General features: G+C 40.6%; 1 protein-coding gene across 1 annotated transcript; it reads right to left on the reverse strand.

The window, feature by feature from the left end:
* Positions 1 to 1694: 1694 nt before the first annotated feature.
* Positions 1695 to 7532, reverse strand: rad23b (RAD23 homolog B, nucleotide excision repair protein). Its single transcript, XM_017407515.3, has 10 exons — positions 7323 to 7532; positions 6663 to 6744; positions 5656 to 5735; positions 5161 to 5354; positions 5018 to 5073; positions 4760 to 4887; positions 4443 to 4581; positions 4193 to 4320; positions 2185 to 2364; positions 1695 to 2046 (listed from the first exon to the last, which is right to left on the reverse strand). Exons 1-10 carry the CDS (start codon positions 7386 to 7388, stop codon positions 1933 to 1935), a joined length of 1167 nt encoding a protein of 388 aa, XP_017263004.1. The 5' UTR covers positions 7389 to 7532; the 3' UTR covers positions 1695 to 1932.
* Between the last annotated feature and the right edge of the window lie 12966 nt (positions 7533 to 20498).

A 20498-nucleotide genomic window follows, 5' to 3' on the forward strand; every position in this document is an offset into this window, starting at 1 on the left:
TGAGCTCAAAGCTTCTGACTGAGAAGGAGAAACACAGAGAGAGAGAGAGAGAGAGACAGGGCGCAGAAATGACTCAGGAAACATTCAGGAGTTTTGGGGTCTTTCCCCCTGATGCTTTCATTTCAGCTTACATGAGGAAGGTCAGCAGGCCGGCCCAGAAACAAACCCTTCAGCACACAAAAATTGGTTTAAATGACTGAAAACACGGGGACTCTGTGTACAGTTAGTAAAGATATTTGCCATCTCAAACACTGGGGCAGAGGACACAAATAGAAGAGCTGCAAGAGACAAAAATTCATTGAATTGGCAACAAATCTGGAACATTTTGGATCCTAAAGAAAGGAGCTCACCGGTCTCTGAGTGACTGTTTGGGCAAATGATTCAGCAACTGAAAGAATCTGTTTGGTTTCCTTTAGTTTAGCTAAACTATCCAAGATATGTAAAATGATTCAGAGAATTTTAGGACTCTCTAACAAGGCTGAGGAGAAGTTGTGACCTTAAGGCACTCAGGTGGGAACGAATGAGTCAAAAAAAAAAAAAAAATACACGAAAACGACATAAAAGCTCGCCCAAACTCCAAAGCGAACGAGTCACAGACGAGCTCGTTAAAGGCAGAGCTGGAAAGCGTCCTGAGGTCAGGTCAGCTCAGTCCAAGAAGCTGGGTTTGAAACGAAGGCGACGTGTGACTTTTTATTTGTCAGCAGCATCTGCGACAGCGTGGGAAACCCGAGCTTCTGTCCGGGCCTTTTTCACTTACAGCTTTTGTCTGAACAAATACTGTTATCCAAACACTCCTGTCAGAGGAGGACTCGTTCAAATATTAGGCTGAAATGATTTGGCGTTCGTTGCTTCCCATTTTTGTTGACATTTTCCAAATAATGCCAACTAATTCTTTTGGAAAGAGTCCGTTTAAATAAATAAAATCACTTAAAACTGCCCTCGAGCTCTGCAAGTGCACTTAAATTTACTGTACGTGTTGTGCCAATTTAATTCCTAATTCCAACAGAACTCCTTAAATATTGAGCGTATATTTTCAAATCATCTATTCGTTTTGAGCTGTACCATGTAGAGACAATATGAAGCCTTAGAACCACACTATTAAAGTAATCACAATACAAGGACTTATCTGTCTTATGAGCTCAGATATGAATATTTAAGCTCTTTGGTTGACAATCATTTATTAGAGACACATTACTTTAGTCGCACACCTTCCAGTCGCTGTTTGAAGTGAAGATATCGTGGTCTACGTTGCCCTCTGTTGGTGTATTCAGTTTAAACACTTTGAGCTTTTTAGAGCTGAAAAAAAAAAATCGAAAGAGAAAAATCCTTTCTGGTTAATAATACGGCACAAGCAAGCCTGGTGAGAGGCTGTTAATGTGGTGTGAATCTGCAGACACTAATAAAAGTTAGACTACTTTAACAGCAATTATCTGTTTATTAAGGCTCTGCTGCAGTGTTTAAAGCAGCAGCAACAAAATAGGTTCAAACTAGGCACAAAGAATTCAAAATGTTTACCAGAAATATGATTTAAAAGTTGCTTACGTTTTTAAAATCTCCTTTAAAACTGTATAAGTTCTTAGATTTACCTGGACCATCACCCTTCTAATAATAATAATAATAATAATAAAACACAATTTCTCCTTAGTTTACTGTTGAAGTAAATCATGTTCTATAAGAAAAGGTGGACAAATGTATTTTGATGCAAAACAATTGAACTTTTATTGTTTCTTCATTTGAACTTGTTAACAAACAGCTTAGTGCGCGGCAGCCACCAACTGCTAATCATCCGGTGTCATCACGAGAGCCCAATCTGGAAGTGGTGAACAAAACAGGTGCTGGAAATCGAAAGGCTTGTCTAACAGATGTAATGAACACCAGAAATCAAAAAGTAAAGGAACAACTGTGGTGGGGGAAGCAATCAAAATAGTTCCTTCATTCGTCGTCAAAGTTCTGTTGTAAAAGGAAGTTGGCGGCCAGGTTCTCGTTCTTCTCGCAAGCGAAGTAAGCTTGGATCACGAGTCCTTCTGGAAATCCTAGGGCTTTTAGCTGAAATTAAAGCAAAAAAACCACCCAAAACAGTTAAATATTTGGGTTTTCTATTGCATATAGGTAAGAAAATAGCAATGAATGTGAATTTATTTCACACAAATTCAAGTGAAATTCCTTTTTTAGCCTCCTCCTCACCCTCTCTATTGCTTCTTTCTCCTGTGGCGTGACCTGGATGTAGCTCGTTTGACTTCCGCTGGTGACGTCCCCGCCAACCCTTCCTGCTCCTTGGGCCTCACTTCCCCCACCTCCCGGCACTGGATCTGGATTGGGGTCATTCAGCATCTGGATGAACTGCTCTTGGTGACTGCTGATCTCCTACGGTGGTTTAATAACCGAGTTAGGAAAGTCATAAAGCCAAAAAACAAGGTGCGAACGACGGCGTCTAGCTGCGAGAACAGCTGCAAACGACAGCGCAAAAAAGGCCAATGGCAATCAGATTATGGAGAGACAGATTAATTACAGCACAAAGTATCAAATCAGTTCTTTGGTGAATAAAAATAAGAAAGATAGCACTATTTAGAAAAGTATCTCTATCAGAAAGTGTTGTAGATGCGTAAATTTTCAACATTATGACCTCTTAGAAGTGAAGAAATGTTTCAACTCTTCTACTTTTTTCAGTGCAGTCCTTTTCGACATAAACAGATAAAAAAAAAAGATAAAAAAAGTCCCGTGTTTGTAGAGATACCGATGCACTGAATAGGGTCTGAGTATAGAGACACAGTCATGGGGAAAAAAGAAAGTCCATGTTCTTTCAATTCTACGGTTTGATGTATGAGGACATATATAAATGAGCTGGTCTTCATCAGGTTCTAAAAATTATTTAAATCAAACCTCAAGAGTAAAAAAACACAACGAATTCCATCGTGTCATTTCTTAAACAAATCAAAATAGAGTGGCTGTGCGTGAAAAACTAAGTCCTAAGTGCTGCGTCCATATGCATTTGATTATATGATCAGGAAGTTTGTCTACCTCTAAAAAAGCAGAAGTTATGACAGTTTGAGGCGGTGGATGATGGTGCAGTTTGTGTGTTAACACAATGCCAAGGTGGAAAGACATCGGCAATGACCTGAGAGGAGCAGCTGTTCCTGCCTGTCAACGTTCCAAATAGTTTGGAGTCCATCCTTCTACAGAGAGGTGGAACTACAGGTTCCAGTTTTCTCACGAGCAGATGTCTCAGCAAATTCACCCCAAGGTCAGATTGTGCAACGCTCAGAGAGAATGACAAAAACCAAGAGCTCCACCTCAGACTCCACGGGCCTCAGTTAGCAGGTTAAAGTTCATACCAGGACATTTAGAAAAGGCCTGAACAAGCTGGACCTGTTCGGTAGGGTTGCTTCTTCTTTCTGCAAACAACATGGCAGCATGACTGAGGCTCGCAAAGCTGCATCTGACTGAACCACAAGACTTCTGGAACAACGTCCCTTTGCACAGAGGAGACCAGAGCGGAGATGTTTACCCATAATGCATCAGTACAAGCACCTGGTGGAGGGGTGATGGTCTGTGTTTGTGCATATAGTTGACCATGATCTCCTCTGTAAACCAAAGGGTTCCTGAGTCAAACGTGAGGGCATCTGTTTGAGAGCTACAGCTTGGACTAAACTGGGTCATGATGTGACAGGACAATGATCCCAAACACAGAAGGAAATCTACAACAGAACGGCTTGGGGGGGAAGAAAAATCAAGGTATTGCAATGTTCTAGTCCTGAACCTGTTTGAAATGCTCTGACGGGACCTTCAGGGGGCTGTGGATAAACAAATGCCTGCGACCCTCAATAAACTGAAGCAACATTGTACAAAAAGTGGGTCAAAATTCATCAACAACCTTGTGAGTTACTGCTCAAAGTTATTGCTCCTATAAGCGGTTCTACAAGCTCTTGAATCAAGAGGTGTACTTTCATGCACAGGCTTATCATTTTACTTTCTTTTATTTATTTTTAAACTGATCACTACAATAACTTTTAGTCATCTGCAGGGCTGCACAATGTCAGGAAAATATGCAACTGTGATATTATCGATGATTATAATGGAAACTTACAAACGAGTGGGCATAGTTAGCGATAACCCAAGAGAAGAAATGCAACTGAATTGAAGGATTAAAATATTCTTGTCATTTCAGACGCACTGAGGTTCGTTACTACTTCACCTGCAGCAGCTCTGGGTTTTCCCTGCCAATCTCCTGCAGCAAGGCCGGAAGCAAGGACGGATTCTGCTGGATCAGCTGCCGCATGACTTGGAACTGAGGCTGATTTCGGAGGAAGCTCAGGGGATTGTCTGCAAGTATGAGTCAGACAGTGTTGAGCAGCAGGAACCAGAAAATCAAGAAACAGGAAGGATACTTATAGACGCGCTTATTAATGAAGGCTACTTTAATGGGAACGGGGACGGACTTTCACCTCCTCCTGCAGCACTTTGGGAAGAGCCAGTGTTGGCAGGAGCACTATCACTGTCAGCAGGTGCAGCTGGAGCTCCACCGGCTGGAGGTGCAGCTGCATCGGGTCCTGTTGCAGGACCCTGATCTCTGCCTGGGATGCCCTGTGGGGAGAGAGTCATGGCTCACAATGATTAAAATAGAAGAGAAACTCTTAAATCAGAGGTAAATGATCTGAACATTTCTGCTTTGAGTTTGTTCATTTTAGGACTATCAGGAGCACAACTCACAGTAAAAAAACTGGAATATATGGGTTTGGTTCAACTACATTTCTCTTCTTACCGAAAGCAGGTATTCCATAGCTCTGTCGGGGTTGTTATAGCTCGCTCTCAGAGCCGCCACCACCTGCTCCCTCTCGTAGCCCATCAGCATCATCTCGTTCACCATGGCATCATACGACGAGCCTGTCACTGCAGAAATGGACAGAACACACACCCAAAAACACACACCAAGACAGCAAGCGCAGGTCAGTGGTGTAACTAGACCCAGGTTTCGCTTTCTCATCTTCTGTACAACAACAGAACACTGATGGACTCTTACCAAGAGTTGAAACAGCTTCACTGATTAAGTCTGTGTTTATGCAAGCTTCAGAGCTTCTACAAAAGAGAAAAACAAACAAAACTTGGATGAGTTATGTTCCATTTCAGACGATAAATTTCAAATAAACATCCACCCAGCTTTACCCGACAGTGGTGGATGATGGTTCAGCTGCTGGTTCAGCTGCCGACGGCTGTTTCTCCTCTGGTTTGTCTTCAGGGGACGGCTCTTCTGCCGGTTTGTCGGTGCAGGAAGACGAAGCAGGAGGTGCTGCAGGAGCTGCAGAGCTGGGAGCTGAAGCAGCCGATGGCGTCTGAGAGGCAACTGAGGCTGTTTTAGGCTGTAAAACAAATTTCAGTTCACAAAAACATTCTCACTTCAGTCACTTTATACCCATTTTAGGTTGCATTTTTACACATAAACAGATTGGGATTATTTTGTTAAGGACACAGAGTGATGGATAAAAGGCAAAGACAAGGCAGACGTGACCTTCTGTGTGATCATTTCCACAGGTCTGTTAGTTGACTACAGTGAAACAACTTTTCAAGCTTGGCACAAAGTCTCAGAGACTTAAAGTGATAATGTGTTTTTTTCCGTGAAATAGAAAAAAGAAACAGAAAGTTAGTCTCTCGTTCCCGAACCTTTGCCACCATGACGACCACAAAGTTCTTCTCGTCTATTTTGTATTCTTTGAGAAGCGTGTCATCGCTGAGGATTTTACCTGCAGAGAAACAGAAAGACGCCACAACTTAGGAGCTTTATCCACCACGGCAACATGAAAGGGGTGTAGTAACAAACTGAAACGTGTAATATTAGGAAATAAACTTCAGCTGAATTGATAACTGCCTGAGAAAGATTGACTGGTCAACTCTAAAATGCTGCAGATGGAGTTGATTTCTGGTCTAAAAGGAAATGAAAATACATTAAAATTCACTAGCTAGAGTAAATGTCAAATCAAGGTATTTCTTTAGAACATTTAAAAACGACCCTCGTTGCTCATCTCAGAGCTCTGCAGCATCACAACGCAGACGTTCGGACAGATAAGGTGGTGTTTCATGCCACTGAGACTTTTAAACACAAAGCAGAAAAATTGTAAACTGAATCCTGAAATGTACGGGGAGCCTTTGAAGGGATGATGAGTGTGATGCTCTGTCTTTGCTGTCAGAAGACAAGCTGCAGCATTTTGTACAGCTGTTAGCTGCTCGACTGATAACAGACCCAGACCAGTGTGTAATGGATTACAATAATCCAACTGGGATGTAATGAAGGCATGAATTATTGTCTCAAACTGATCTAGTTCAGGTCTTAACTTTACTGAGCAGTCGTAGCTGTAAAAAGCTTGTCTTGGCAACTGAGCTGATCTGTTTCTCAAATTTAAAGGTAGATTAAAAAGAGAAAAATCACACCAAGATATTCCAGCAGATGAGTTAAAATAAGACACTAAGGAGCCACTAGCACTGTTGTAGCCATTAAGGAGGTTAGATTCTCAGAACACCATCTAAATACTTTTTTTTTCAAATTAGCTACTTTTTTTAAGATACCTAAGTTCTGCTGTAAATCTAAAACCTCAGATTGAAGAAAATGATAAAATTTTCTAAAAATGACAGACTTAAATGACAGTTATTACAATGAAGGTCACACAACATACCAGCATATATCAGTTTCTGCCCAGCAAGTGGAAAAAGCTCTTTTCCTTTCTCCTGCTCAATCCTCTCCTTTAATGTTTTCACCTGTAATGCAAAACAAAAATCATCAATCATCTTCAGTGACACTAAAACTTTCCCGGACCATCAGGTCTGGTTAGTCTTAAAGCAAATAAAAATAAAAGTCCAAAGTGTGCACTAAGTGCTACCAGGCCCATAAAACTGGACTCAGGCTTCTAACTTAGAAACCACAACAAAACCAAAAGCAAACTAAGATTCTACACATCTCTTTTAACATTTTTACATGTTTTTATTTCTTCTAAAGTGGATTAGCATAATCTAAAGCAACAACTCAATCAAATATAGCGCTTTGTTAGCGTAACGAAAGTAAAAGTTAAAGGTAAAATATGTCTAACTACATCTGGAACAATAATTAGGCGGGCTAGGGCTAACTACTGACAAAACAAAACACTTTTCTGTGCAGTTTCACCCGAATTATTCTAACCAGTTTAGAGCCGAGCATCAAGAATAAGACTTGATAGACCTAATGACAGTTTTAGCTAAATTATAATTGCGTATTTACACACATTGCCCCCAAATCTGGTCGTTTCCAGAACATACCCAACTCTCACACCCCCCTTGCTGAAAACATTTTTAACTCTCACCGTCTCCTCCTCATCGATGTCAACTTTGAACGTCTGCTGCTGTAAAGTCTTTAAAGTTATCAACATGTTGTCGGCTGAGTTTTACTCCCTGGTCTGGTTTAAATCGCGTCAATTCAACTTCCAAGAGTCTTCACTGTTTTTTTGTTGGCTCATTACAAACTGTCAGCTGCCATGACTTTTCGTTTTCTTCTTCTGCGGTGGACACTTGTGTCACTGCGCCCCCAGCGGCTGGACCACGAACAACACCCGGCTGCTTCTGTTGCTGACTTCACTCATTTGGAGCAAAGCTTTTCATAATGATTGTTTTTCCTGGATTAAAAGTCGCAAATACTCAATTGCAAAGATTTAGTTTTCAATCCTGGACAGAAATATAGACAAGTAAAAACACTGTCAACAATTCCAAAAGTTAAATTACTGGTTATAAATTACGGCAACAGTTTTTATAACTACAGATTCACAGCAGAAACAGAGCCCCAGGATCCATCCATCCATCCATCCATCCATCCATCCATCCATCCATCCATCCATCCATCCATCCATCCATCCATCCATCCATCCATCCATCCATCCATCCATCCATCCATCCATCCATCCATCCATCCATTTTCTGCCTCTTTTCCATGGTCAGGTCATGGAAGCAACATGTCCACGAAGGAAACCCAGACCTCCTTCTTCCTAGCGACACTCTTCAGCTCCTGCAGTACGTTCTGGCTCTGCCCCCGGGTCTCCTCCCAGATGGAGGCAGCCAGGAGGCGTCCTGAACAGATGTTCAAACCACCTCAGCTGATTCCTTTTGAAGTGGCTCTACTCCGAACTTTTCCCCCCTGATGACAAAGCTCCTCATCTGTTATCTAAGGCTGAACCACACCACCCTACGGTGGAAGGTTATGTTAGCTTCTTGTATCACGTTCCTTCAGTCATAATCCTCATGACCATAGGTGAGGGTGAGTTTTGGATAAACAACTGTACTTCTTCACAAGAATAAAACAGAGGCCCCAGCCCATCAATCCCGCTTCTTGCAGCCCTCACTTGTGAACAAGACTTCCAGCAACTCGAACTGCTCTGCTTGAGGCAAAGACCTACCCCCAAACTGGAAGGAGCATTCCACCTTTTCCCGGTTGGGAACCATGACCTCAGAATTAGGAGGAGCTGACTCTCATCCCAGCTGCTTCACACTCAGCTGCGAGTCGCCCCAGCGCACGCTGAAGGTCATGGCCTGAAGACACCAACAGAACCACATCATCTGTGAAAAGCAGGAGACGAGACCCTGAGGTTCACAATCCAATTGTTACCTAAAAGCTTATATATATATATATATATATATATATATATATATATATATATATATATTTTTTTTTTTTTTTGTTGGCGTTGCTCACTCTTTTCTCCTCAGACAAACTTCTGCCGATTCAGGAATTAATTTAGAAACTTAACAAAGAGTTTGAACTGGGAGGCCGTTCTGCTGGTCAGTTCAAGGTGCTGTCTTTGTCACATTTGTTTGAAACCTGATTAAATGTCGGTGGCGTGTCTGTAAATGTTCAAACTAATATCTTACAACTGAAGGGTCCACTTCTGATTCCTTTGAATACGTTTTCGCGAAATGTCATGATTTGCTACAGAAAACTAGTGATTGCAATTTTTGCTGCTTTCAAAAGGTTCTGCAATTGCAGATCCATACAGCTTTTAAGTTTAATCTTCTATCTGGCACTCAGCATTCAGAAATTGTCTGTCCCTTTTATAGCTATGCTGCCCAGCTTTGTCTCCGGCAGGACTGTTAAGCACTAAAGGTAATATTTTTGAGCTTGTCAAGGTTTCTTCTTCAAGCCCTTTCTTTGACATTTCTATACCTCTTCTGAACATATAAATCTGTCCATCCTTATCTCCCACTTCTCTCTCTGTCCTTCAGTTGCTCTTCATCCTTCTTGCTCGTCTTGCATCCCGAAGTCCTCCTCTGTCGCTGCACTCAGTTCCACCCCCTCCATCCAGACAGCACAAAAGGAGCAGTGCCCTCACTGGCCTTGGCCTGAGCATACACTCATCAGGCATTCCTTGTGTTGCTCCACTCAGCAGCAGCAGTGCTGTCCTCTTTTCCATCCCCTCTCCTTCACTCTGTGGCTGTGGCTCTTGCTCCCGTCTCCAGGGGTCGTTAGTCTGCCTCCTCTGAAGTGGTGAGCTGCTGAGATTACAGTGTGATCCCTGGTGACTTGGAGATATTTTTAAGAGATGATGTTAGACATGTGAAATAAAGATTCAGCTCCCTCTAAAACAGGCAGGCCAGGGACTGCAGAGGATGTGAAATTGAGGATTTCAGTCAAAAAAGACAATTCTAGCACACCAGCTAAATCTGGAAAAACATACAACCCCAATTCTGACAAAGTTGGTAAACAGAAACAGAATGCAGTGGTTTTTGGATCTTTATATTCACAATGGAACATTTGAACAATTGCACCATTTTTAGGAAAAAACAAGTTTATTTTTAATTTGATTGCACCAGCACATCTCAACAAAGCTGGGGCGTGGACATGTTTCCCCCTGTGAAGCATCCCATCTTCTTTTAACATCAGTCTGTCAACATGTAGGACCTGAGGAGAGCAGCTGCTGGAGGATTTAGAGGGGAACATTGTCCCATACTGGTCTGATAGAGGATTCTTGCTGTTGAACAGCCCTAGGTCTTCTTTAAAATATTTTTATTTTCATGATGTGTCAAATGTTTTCATTTGGTGATGTCTGGACTACAGGCAGGTCAGTTCAGCACCCGGACTCCTCTACTACAAAGTCATGCTGTTGTAACTGATGCAGTCTGTGGTTTAACATTGTCCTGCTGAAATATGCAAGACCTTCCCTGAAAAAGATATTGTCTGGATGGGAGCGTCGTTGTTCTAAAATCTGCATGTATATCTGCATTTTTGCAATGATGGTGCCTTTCCAGATGTGTAAGCTGCCCATACCAGATGCACTAATGCACCCCCATACCATCAGAGAGGCAGGTTATTGAGTTGTACGCTGATAACAGGGTGGATGGTTCCTCCCTTCTTTAGTCCCTGTGGTGTTTGTGGTTTGCAAAAAGAATTTAAAATTTCAATTTGTCTGATCACAGAGCAGTTTTTCTTTTTGCCCCAGTACATTTTTAAATGAACTTTGACCCAGAGGAGATGGTGACATTTCTGGATGGTGTTCCTATATGGCTTCTTCTCTGCACGATAGAGCTTTAACCTGCATTTGTGGATGGCAAGGTGATTTATGTTGACAGACAAGGATTTGTGGAAGTGTTCCTGAGCCCATGAAGTGATGTTCATCACGGAATCAGACCCGTATTTAATGCAGCCTGATGGCCAGAAGATCACAGGCATCCAATACTGACTTTAATCTTTCAGCTCAGTCTGTAATAAACTAGCTTTGGAAGACTACATCAGTTTATTGCATGCTTTCAATAAAGCATTTGTAAATTAGAGGTGTGATGTTCGAACGATCCAAATCTTTTGAACTCTTTAACAGAAACGAAGGGAGCCGAGTCACAGGCACTAAAAAGCCGTTCATTTTTTTTCACCCCTCCTTGTGTTTTTCTTCTCAAATGCACACACACAATCCTTCTTTACTGTCCCACTGAGACGAAGAACAGGCAACAAAAAGGAGCGCAGCAGTCGTGATAATTTGTGAACATGTGGTCAGGAGGGGAGGGGGGATTGCGAGCTTGACCAGTCACGTGGTACATACGCCACTACGCACGGCTGTGCATAATGACGTACAGACATACGTCGACTTATGTTGTACTACACCACTGACAGCACCATGTGACTCATCGTCCAAAAGAGCCAGTTTTTTCAACAGCTCTTTGAAAGTAACGGATCTGAAAGATACAAATCCTTTTAAAGAGCCATAAATCCCATTTCATCGGATCCTTCTTCTCTGTTTCAATCCCTGTAAATTAATTTCAGTCAGTGTTTTATTTCTTTGTTTGTTGTTTTTTTGTGGAGCCCACAAAAATAATCATGAAACCTTTCATAGTAAACCACTCTTCCACAATAAAATCTACAAATATAAAAGGATATAAAAAAATTAAGACTCAGCAACAGTCCAAACAGTGCGTTAATTGTGTGCATTGTGTGTACAGAAAACCTGGTGTCACACCGAACAGAGGGCTGACAGCAGTGCATTGGTCATATTACTGCTGGAAAGTGAAACACAGATGATGGAGCACATCTACTTCTCTTCGTGGTAACAGGAAGCAGACGACATCCAGCTGAAAGACGGGTTGGTTCGGTTTAATCGCTGACTCTGACTGCCTCCTGCTGGTTGTCGTGTGGCTTGTGACGATCGTCTGATGGCATACTCTGCAAACACTGGGGCAGCAGCACAAACAAAGAGTTAATTGTACACGAAGCGCTTTGAACACCAGCATTAGAAAAAAGGAGCAGAAATCTCACCCGAGCAGTGCAGCTTGACAGGTGGAAGACTGAGCTGTTTGGTGATGTCGGTGTTCTTTGTCTCCAAAGCTTCATCCAGCTGAAAAAAGAAGCACAAAGCTTCAGTAATCACTAAACGTTTTATGACAATTAGTCATGAGGAGAGGATAATATACCAAAAACATATTTTAATATACACAAAACTCTCTAAAGGTTGCAGACAGAAGTTTCTCCTTTCACCCACTGTGGTCGGAAGTTTTCAACTTGACATCAACAATCTTCCCCTGGTCATCAACCTAAATCTGTTCAAAGTTTTCTGTTTTTAATAAGGCATCAAAGGTGTTGAGAACAATTACACATATCCATTTATTTCTAACAAGTTCATTTTGATTATGTTTTATTCATGTTTATTAGGCAGCAACTCAGCTGGACATTTCAGCAGGATTGCAATTCAACTAGAAGCACCCAGAGAGCGCAAACCTCCGCCAAGGACACGGCGTGATTAAAAAAAAACGCAATCCAGGCCGTCATCTGGATCAGCACCGAAATTGAATCCCTTGGTTTGTGTGACAACTCCAACATTTCCTGAAAATTTCCTCCAAATCTGTTTATTAGTTTTGACCTGATCTTTGCTAACAGACAGACAAGCAAACCAACGGATACAACCGAGAACAAAAGGGTCACATGTAGGAGCAAAGACAAGTTTTTAACAAAAGGGATACCTGTGACCTTGACCTTTGACCCCATGGACCTCGAAATGGACAGATATCCTCTTTGAGCCATGAGGTGTCCAGCTGTGCAGTTTGACATTCCTACATTTCACCGTTACACGGTTAGAGGACAAGGTCAGCTGTGAGGTTGACCTTTGACTGGATCGCCACCAAGATTTTATCACTTGGACCTCGTGGCACGTTTGATGTTTCCTGGAAATTTAATTAAAATCTCTTCATAACTTTTTGAGTAACCTTGTGCAAAGACAGACAGATGCCAGCAAAAACGTAACTCCTTGGCGGAGGTAAATGTTTATTCTTCTGAAAATGTCAGCAGTTATTCAGCGTTCACATTACACTTTCATAGAAAGTCACTAATAGAAGGCCACTAATAATGCTAAACATGACGAGATCTTATCAGACGTAAGAATAGCTGCAGCGAAACCTGCCGTGTCCGACAGTGGAGATTTTCTGCTAAAAAAATCAATTTATAAGACTAAAATAAGAAGATAAATGACACTATTTATTATTATTCACATACACAACACCACTAACTGTGTGGTATCACCAGATACTTTGTTTTTTCTCCCCAGTCTGCCCATCCATACTGCCAAACAAATATAAATAAACAAACAACTCAACCCCTGTAGTGTAAACAGGCAACACGTTCACTTCTGTGTGAAAACACCGGATTCGAGTCCCGGCATGGGTGGGAAAAAAAATGTCAACATTTCAAGATTTTTCATTTGTCATTTCTCTTTATTATACAAGCACAACACAGAGGAATGTATCCTGAATGAAAAATAGTTGAGAAAACAACAAGAAAAGAATCGGTAATAATGATTTGGGTCACAGTAAGTTTAAATCAATGCTAAATACAAATAAAAGATTACATGTCTTGATTTAGCCAGTGTAAAAATTAACCATTAAAATAAAAAAGTGCGAGATCGCGGATGCAGAGGAGCGGAGCAGACGTGTTTCCGTGAGCTCTCGGTGGTGAACTCCAGTAGCTACTTTATCCTGAAATTCTCTCATGACTTCTGTTTATATATAAGTGTCAAGAACACTGGAGATATATATATATTTTTTTTTTTTCATATGGCAAGCTATAATTTTCGACAAGAAAAACGAAAGAAAACCACGGCTCAGACCTCCCGACTAGCTACAACCACAAAAAACATGGCGGACGGAGAAAAAGAGACAACGCTTTCCACGCTACTGCAGGCTATCCAGGAAACTAAGGACGAGCTCACAACACACATTGACAAGAAAACAACCGATATACAAGCAACCCTAACGAAAATAGAGACATCTTTATCTACATTGGCAGAGCAGGTCGAAGAGATTGAATCACGGGTGGGCGCAAATGAGGACGACATTAAAGAGGCGCGAGATCGCGTTGGAAAAATGGAAAAGCTGGTAACAGGCCTCAAAGACAAGATGGACGAACTGGAAAATCGCAGTAGGAGATCGAACATCAGAGTCTTAAACATACCGGAGCAAGCTGAAGGCCAAGACGCGGTAGGATTTCTGGAGAAGACTATACCTCAGATCCTTGGGGCCGAAAACTTCTCTTCGCCTATCATCCTGGAGAGAGCACACCGCATCGGTAAGAGATCCGACAGACCTCGCCCCATTATCGCTAAGCTCCTGAACTACAGAGATAAAGAAAAAATTCTCCGACTGGCCAGAAGCAAGGATGAGATGATGTTCCAGAATAAGAAAATTGCGTTCTACCCGGATTACAGCGCTGAGCTGCAACGTAGGAGAGATGCATTCCGAGACGTGAAACGGGCTCTGCGAGAAAAAGAGATGGAATATGCGCTGATTTACCCAGCTCAACTTCGCATAAAGCACATGGGATCTACTAAGTTTTTCTCTACTCCTGCCGAAGCTCAAAAATTTCTGACAGAACTGCCAAGTGAGTAAATTTCCAGTGGTTGAAATGACTGTGACTCTTATTATAATTGGACATTAATGAAAAGGATGGTGACTCACGTTTTTCAAGATATTAAGGATATTAAGGATTTTGTTGTTTTTGTTGTTGTTGCATGGATGACCCTTCAGTTCCTTGTGAGTCAACCTATTCTTGGATAAGCCATAATATGTTAGTGGTAAATTTTGGAGACATGTAGAATGTCATGAGTAGTGAATTTAACTAAGTTGCTGGAGCCACCAGAGATGTAAAGGTCGTTCAGGAGAATGTTCTACCCATCCTTACTCTGGTATGGGTTCTTTATGGGACAGAGTTCTGGGGGGAGGGGGGAGGTTTGTGTGTATATTTTGGGGAATGTACGATCTCTCAATGAAAACCAAAGGCTTACTTACACAAAAGTCCAAATTAACTACCAATGTAAATATGGTACATAATCAAGTACGTCCCAGATGGGAAACCGGAGCCGCCATTCTGGCCAGACATCTAAGCAAAGAGCTTAACCAATGGATCATTTAACATGTATTTCATGGAATATTAGGGGTATTAATTCGCCAATTAAAAGGAAGAAAATGCTGACATATTTAAAGAGGCAAAAAACAGATATTGCATTTATTCAAGAAAGTCATCTTACAGACATGGAACATTTAAAACTGCGTACAGATTGGGTGGGGGATGTTTTTTATTCATCTTATTCATCAAAAGCAAGAGGTGTTGCGCTACTTATAAGAAAGCACTTGAACTTTAAATTAAACTCACTTGAGAAGGATAAAAATGGCAGATTCCTACTGGTGGATTGTGAAATAAATAGAGAAAAAATCACACTGATAAATGTATATGGTCCAAATTATGACGACCCACTATTTTTTAATAATTTGATCATGAAACTGGCCACAATTAAAACCCAGTGCATTATAGGGGGAGACTTTAACTTGGTACTGGACCCAATTCTGGACCGATCATCTCCTAAAACAACTTCATTGTCAAAGGCTGCAGCAACATTAAAGCAGGGTATGATGGAATTAGGTATTACTGATGTATGGCGCAGCCAGCATGCACAGCAGAAAGACTTTTCCTATTTTTCAGCAACACATAATACACACTCTAGAATTGATATGTTCCTAATGTCTCAAGAGATGATTCCCAAAGTGACAATATGCTCCTATCTTGCAGCTACATTCTCGGACCATAACCCTATTAAACTTACCTGGATGATCGACAGTCGGCAGGCAACAGATTATAGGTGGAGATTTAAAAATTTCATGTTAAAGGATCCTGAATTTGTTGCATATATGACCAATAACATTGAAATATTTTTAGAAGCCAATAATAATACTTCAACGCATGCCAATATATGGGAGGCCCTCAAAGCCTTTATGAGAGGACATATTCTGTCATATAGCGCTCATAAGGTTAAAAAAAATAGAGAGACGCTGATTAAATTGGAAAGTGATATTAAAAAATTAGAGCAAGAGTATATTGATACAAAAAAGGAGGAACACCTTAATACATTAATTAAAACAAAAATGGAATATGATAATCTATGTACCAAAAAAGAAGAAGCAATCATGGCCAGAACTAGATATCACTATTATGAATTTGGAAATAAAACAAGCAAACTCTTGGCATGGCAAATTAGGAAGGAAAACGCAGAAAGGTTTATACAAACAATAGAAACTGATGATGATAGGGTTCTTGACAGTCCAACTATGATTAATGCAGAATTTAAACAGTTTTATGAAAAACTATATAGATCCGAGCAAGATAAAACAAATAATGAGGCAGAAAGATATATTGGAGGAATAACACTTCCCATGCTACAAGAACAGGACAAAGAATCACTTGAGGCAGATATATCAGAAGCAGAAGTATTTCGAGCTTTGAATTCTTTACAAAACAATAAGACTCCTGGGCCAGACGGATTTCCTGTCGAATATTATAAAACCTTTTCAAGACAATTGCTGACTCCTCTCACAAACATGATTAAAGAAGCTTTGGAAAATACAAAACTACCAGAATCATTGGAAACTGCAACAATTATTCTACTTCCAAAACCAGACAAGGATAAAAAGAAATGTGACTCGTATAGACCCCTCAGCCTCCTAAATGCTGACTATAAGATACTATCTAAATTAATTGCTCTTAGACTTGAGTATGTAATACCAAAATTGATACATGCTGATCAAACTGGATTCGTTAAAAATAGACATGGAGCAGATAATGTACGACGTCTGATCCATATAATGAACACAGCTCAAAAAAAACAAATTCCAATGTTAATAATCTCTATGGACGCCAACAAAGCATTTGATAGGATTGAACCAAATTTTCTACTTCAAACATTAGAAGCTATGGGCTTTGGAAAGAAATTTATTCAATATATTAAAACACTATTTAATAATCCAAAAGCCAATATACTAACCAATAATGTTCTATCTGCTACATTTTCCTTGTCAAGAGGTTGTAGGCAGGGCTGTCCCAGCTCCCCACTGCTCTTTGCGCTTGCAATTGAACCTCTAGCTGTTGCTATCCGATCCAACACTTCTGTAACTGGAATCAAATTTGGGGCAAACGATCATAAACTCTCATTATACGCAGATGACCTTTTGTTATATATAACCAATCCATACAGGTCAATCCCCCCTCTGTTAGAATGCCTTAAAGCATACAGTGCAGCCTCAGGATACAAATTAAATTACACTAAAAGTGAGATTCTGCCATTAAACATAGAGGATGATAATATTAAAACTCTTACTAACCCATTAAAATGGTGCAATAACGGCTTTAAATACCTGGGTGTCCAAGTGGGTAAATCGGAGGATTACATGTTTAAACAAAATTATACAAAGTTAATGGAAAAAACTAAACTTAACTTCCAAAGATTGATGGATCTGCCTCTATCGCTTATAGGCAGAATCAATACTATTAAAATGAATACTTTACCTAAATATTTATATCTGTTTCAATGCCTTCCAATAACTATTCCCAAAAAGGTTTTCAGAGAGCTTAACAAAATTATGAATTTCTTCATATGGCAAAAGAAGAACCCGAGGGTTAAGATAACCTCTCTACAGGCTCAGTACTCAAGGGGTGGATTGAATCTTCCAAATTTTAGTAATTATTACATCGCCTCGCAGTACAGACCTATTTGGATCTGGTTACATGCAGAAAAAAGCGAAGCCAGATGGATCTCAATAGAACAACATGAGATGAAGCATGTGCCCCTAAAGGATATTCCATTTATAGGCGATAGAAAAAGCCTGGCTTCACTGACTGACAACACAATAATTCTGAACACATTTACTGCCTGGCAGAAGTCTCACTCACTTTTAGATGTAAATATTAATTTCCTTAGAAGAACACCCTTGTGGGGCAACCCTAATCTTTCAAACCATATTGCTGATTCAACATTGCGGGGTTGGAGAAATAGGAAAATTCAAGTAGTAGCTGATCTGTATATTGATGATACGCTAGCTAACTTCCAACAATTGAGTAAGAAGTTTGATCTTCCTAAAAACAATTTTTTTAAATTCTTACAAATCAGAGATTGGATTAAAGAGAAGTCTAGTGAGACGTTTCCAGCAATCCCAGTTGAAACCTGCCTTGAATCATATTTATGTCACAAGCTAGACAGTTCAGCAAAAGGATTGACGTCCTCTATATACTGCATACTTAATGGAACGCTACAAATACATCAAGCGGCTAAAAAGCAAAAATGGGAAATGGAAATTGGATGTGTATATGAGGAAGAGGATTGGAGTCGATTATTAGAACAGTCACAAACCATGTTAATTTCTACAAAACATAGGCAAACTCAATTTAATATATTCCATAGGACATATTACACTCCGTATAGATTGAATAAAATGGACAAAAAAATTTCTTCCAAATGTCAGAGATGCAAGGTGACTGATGGGGACCTTCTGCATATGCTATGGCACTGCCCAATAATAGGAAACTTTTTGAAACACATGATAGATATCACATCAAAAATTGTGAAATATCAGATTGTACAAGAACCCAAGGTGTGGATTTTAGGAGATTTAACAACTATTAGAATAAATTATTATAAAAAATACTTTATTCTTCTTGCAAGCACAGCAGCCAAAAAATGTATTTTAAAAAATTGGAAATCTGAAAAATCGCCATCAATAAGACAATGGATTGATGAGTTGGTGTCTTACTGTAAACCGGAAAAGATACTTTATAATGTGAGAGGAAAGCAAGCAGCATTTGGGGCAATATGGGGCCCCTTCATGGAAATGTTATCATCTATGGATATGACGGGCCGGGATTCGGAATGACTCTTTTGGATTAGCTCAAACATAAGCGGGCAGTACTATGGTTGTGTAATCATGCTAATTGGACATGTACTATCCTGTAAGTGAGAGACGTAGGGGGTGGGGGGGTTTGAGACGGATGGGTGGGGGAGGAGGCAGGGGAGAAAATAATAATGACTGATTTATCGACATTTTAATAGGCATGACCAGTTGTGTTGAACAGTTGCCAGGTTATTTTGAAGTCTTGCTATTGTGTTTGTTTTTGTCACCCACAGTTGTTTTGAATATTGTACCAAAAATAACTGTTTGTCATGTATATAAAAATGAACAGAAATAAAGCTGTATAAAAAAAATAAATAAATAAATAAAAAAGTGCAGCGTACAGTGACACGAGGGTAGCAGCAGGAAGATGGTGAATGTGCAGAACATTAAAGGGATAGTTCGGTCAACTTTATAGTGATGTTCTGTGTAATAGTAAATACCTCATCAGTCAAAAAGTCTTTGTCCAGGCTTGGCTGACGACTGGCCAAACGAGGAATGTTGTTTTTAAATAATTTTTCATGCTTATGAAACAACTCTGAACAAGATCCTGGTGTGACAGAACGCTGCCTTAGTTAAATACAGGCCCTGACAGAAATGATGGAATTACCGCTCTCCGAGGATCCTCTTTCATTGTTTAATTCTATATTAAAAAAATAAATCACAGCTGGGATTTTTTTCACAATTCCAACCTTTTGGCATCAAGAAACAAACAGTCAGGAAGGGTTGCTATTCCGGCCGTCTCAAAGAAACACACAGACACCAATATTCAGTCAGAAAAGAGGGGGGTACAGCCCAACTGTTGATGATTTAATTAAGATAAAGCTGTTATTATGGTAACATATAGGACAAATGCAATTAGTCACAACAACAAGCTGCTTTGGTAGGGGAAAAAAAATGTCTGATAACAGCCTAATGTAAAATCAGCAACACTTAACGGCAACAGAAAGCCTAACATATGTCTTACCGACTTGTCACCAATTAAGCGGCTCCTCCAGCTGCAGTTTCTGATTCACAAAATGTATTTTTACACCTCCTTTTTTCTTGTCCCTGTTTCAACTTTTTGCTGCTTCCATCAAATTCAGAGCTACCTGATTTTCTTCCTAAAAGTTTCAACATTAGATGGGTTTCCTGTAATCTGTTGCGAATAAAAGGTGAATTTATGAAATTTGCAGATCGTTGCATTCTGGGGTTTTTTTTAATTTACATTTTACACAACGTCCCACCTCTGTTGAGATAAAGCGGGTGGCCTTAGCTGAGGGTGAAAGTGCTGCAGCATTTCCTGCACATGTGTTAGACGCTCAGAAACATGCACAGGCACACACTAGCATTTGTGGTTTTGGGTCAGCAGAGCTCTTGGAGGGGAGTGCAGGGAGAAACCGGAGAGGGTAGGAAGGGCGAGGGCCACTCAGATGCCTTTTCATTCCCATGCTATTTCCTGTGAACAAGGTGCAGGGCCTATTATTGGCTGTGACTGACTCTACAGATCAGTCTTTATGCATTCCGGGGAAAAAAAATGGCTAGTTAAAACTGCTGGGAGAGAACTTTTTCCACGTTTCCTCACAAACGCCAGGCTGCAGAAGCTGCGAACAGCTAAGCTGGTGGTCAGATGTGCCTCTTTTTGGGCAATTTCCCTGGAAGAGGGAAAAATCCAAGCGGCCGATTTTTTGGCAAAACACGGTTCACCAAAATTGGAACGCTGAATCAGCAGGGGAATCGTGATCCCGGCCACAGTCTGCACCAAATGGCGATCCATCTGTATTGCACAGAGCCTGCTGCAGCAACGAAAGTCAGCCATTTGCCCCCCCCCC

The sequence above is a fragment of the Kryptolebias marmoratus genome, linkage group LG14, assembly GCF_001649575.2.
Source record: "Kryptolebias marmoratus isolate JLee-2015 linkage group LG14, ASM164957v2, whole genome shotgun sequence".
Taxonomy (NCBI): domain Eukaryota; kingdom Metazoa; phylum Chordata; class Actinopteri; order Cyprinodontiformes; family Rivulidae; genus Kryptolebias; species Kryptolebias marmoratus.

Coding starts and splice junctions, on each gene's coding strand:
- rad23b (XM_017407515.3), bottom strand. CDS start 7,388: ATGTTGATAACTTTAAAGACTTTACAGCAGCAGACGTTCAAAGTTGAC. Junction 5,355..5,655: donor TGGTCGTCATGGTGGCAAAG/GTTCGGGAACGA, acceptor TTTGTTTTACAG/CCTAAAACAGCCTCAGTTGC. Junction 2,365..4,192: donor AAAACCCAGAGCTGCTGCAG/GTGAAGTAGTAA, acceptor AAACCACCGTAG/GAGATCAGCAGTCACCAAGA.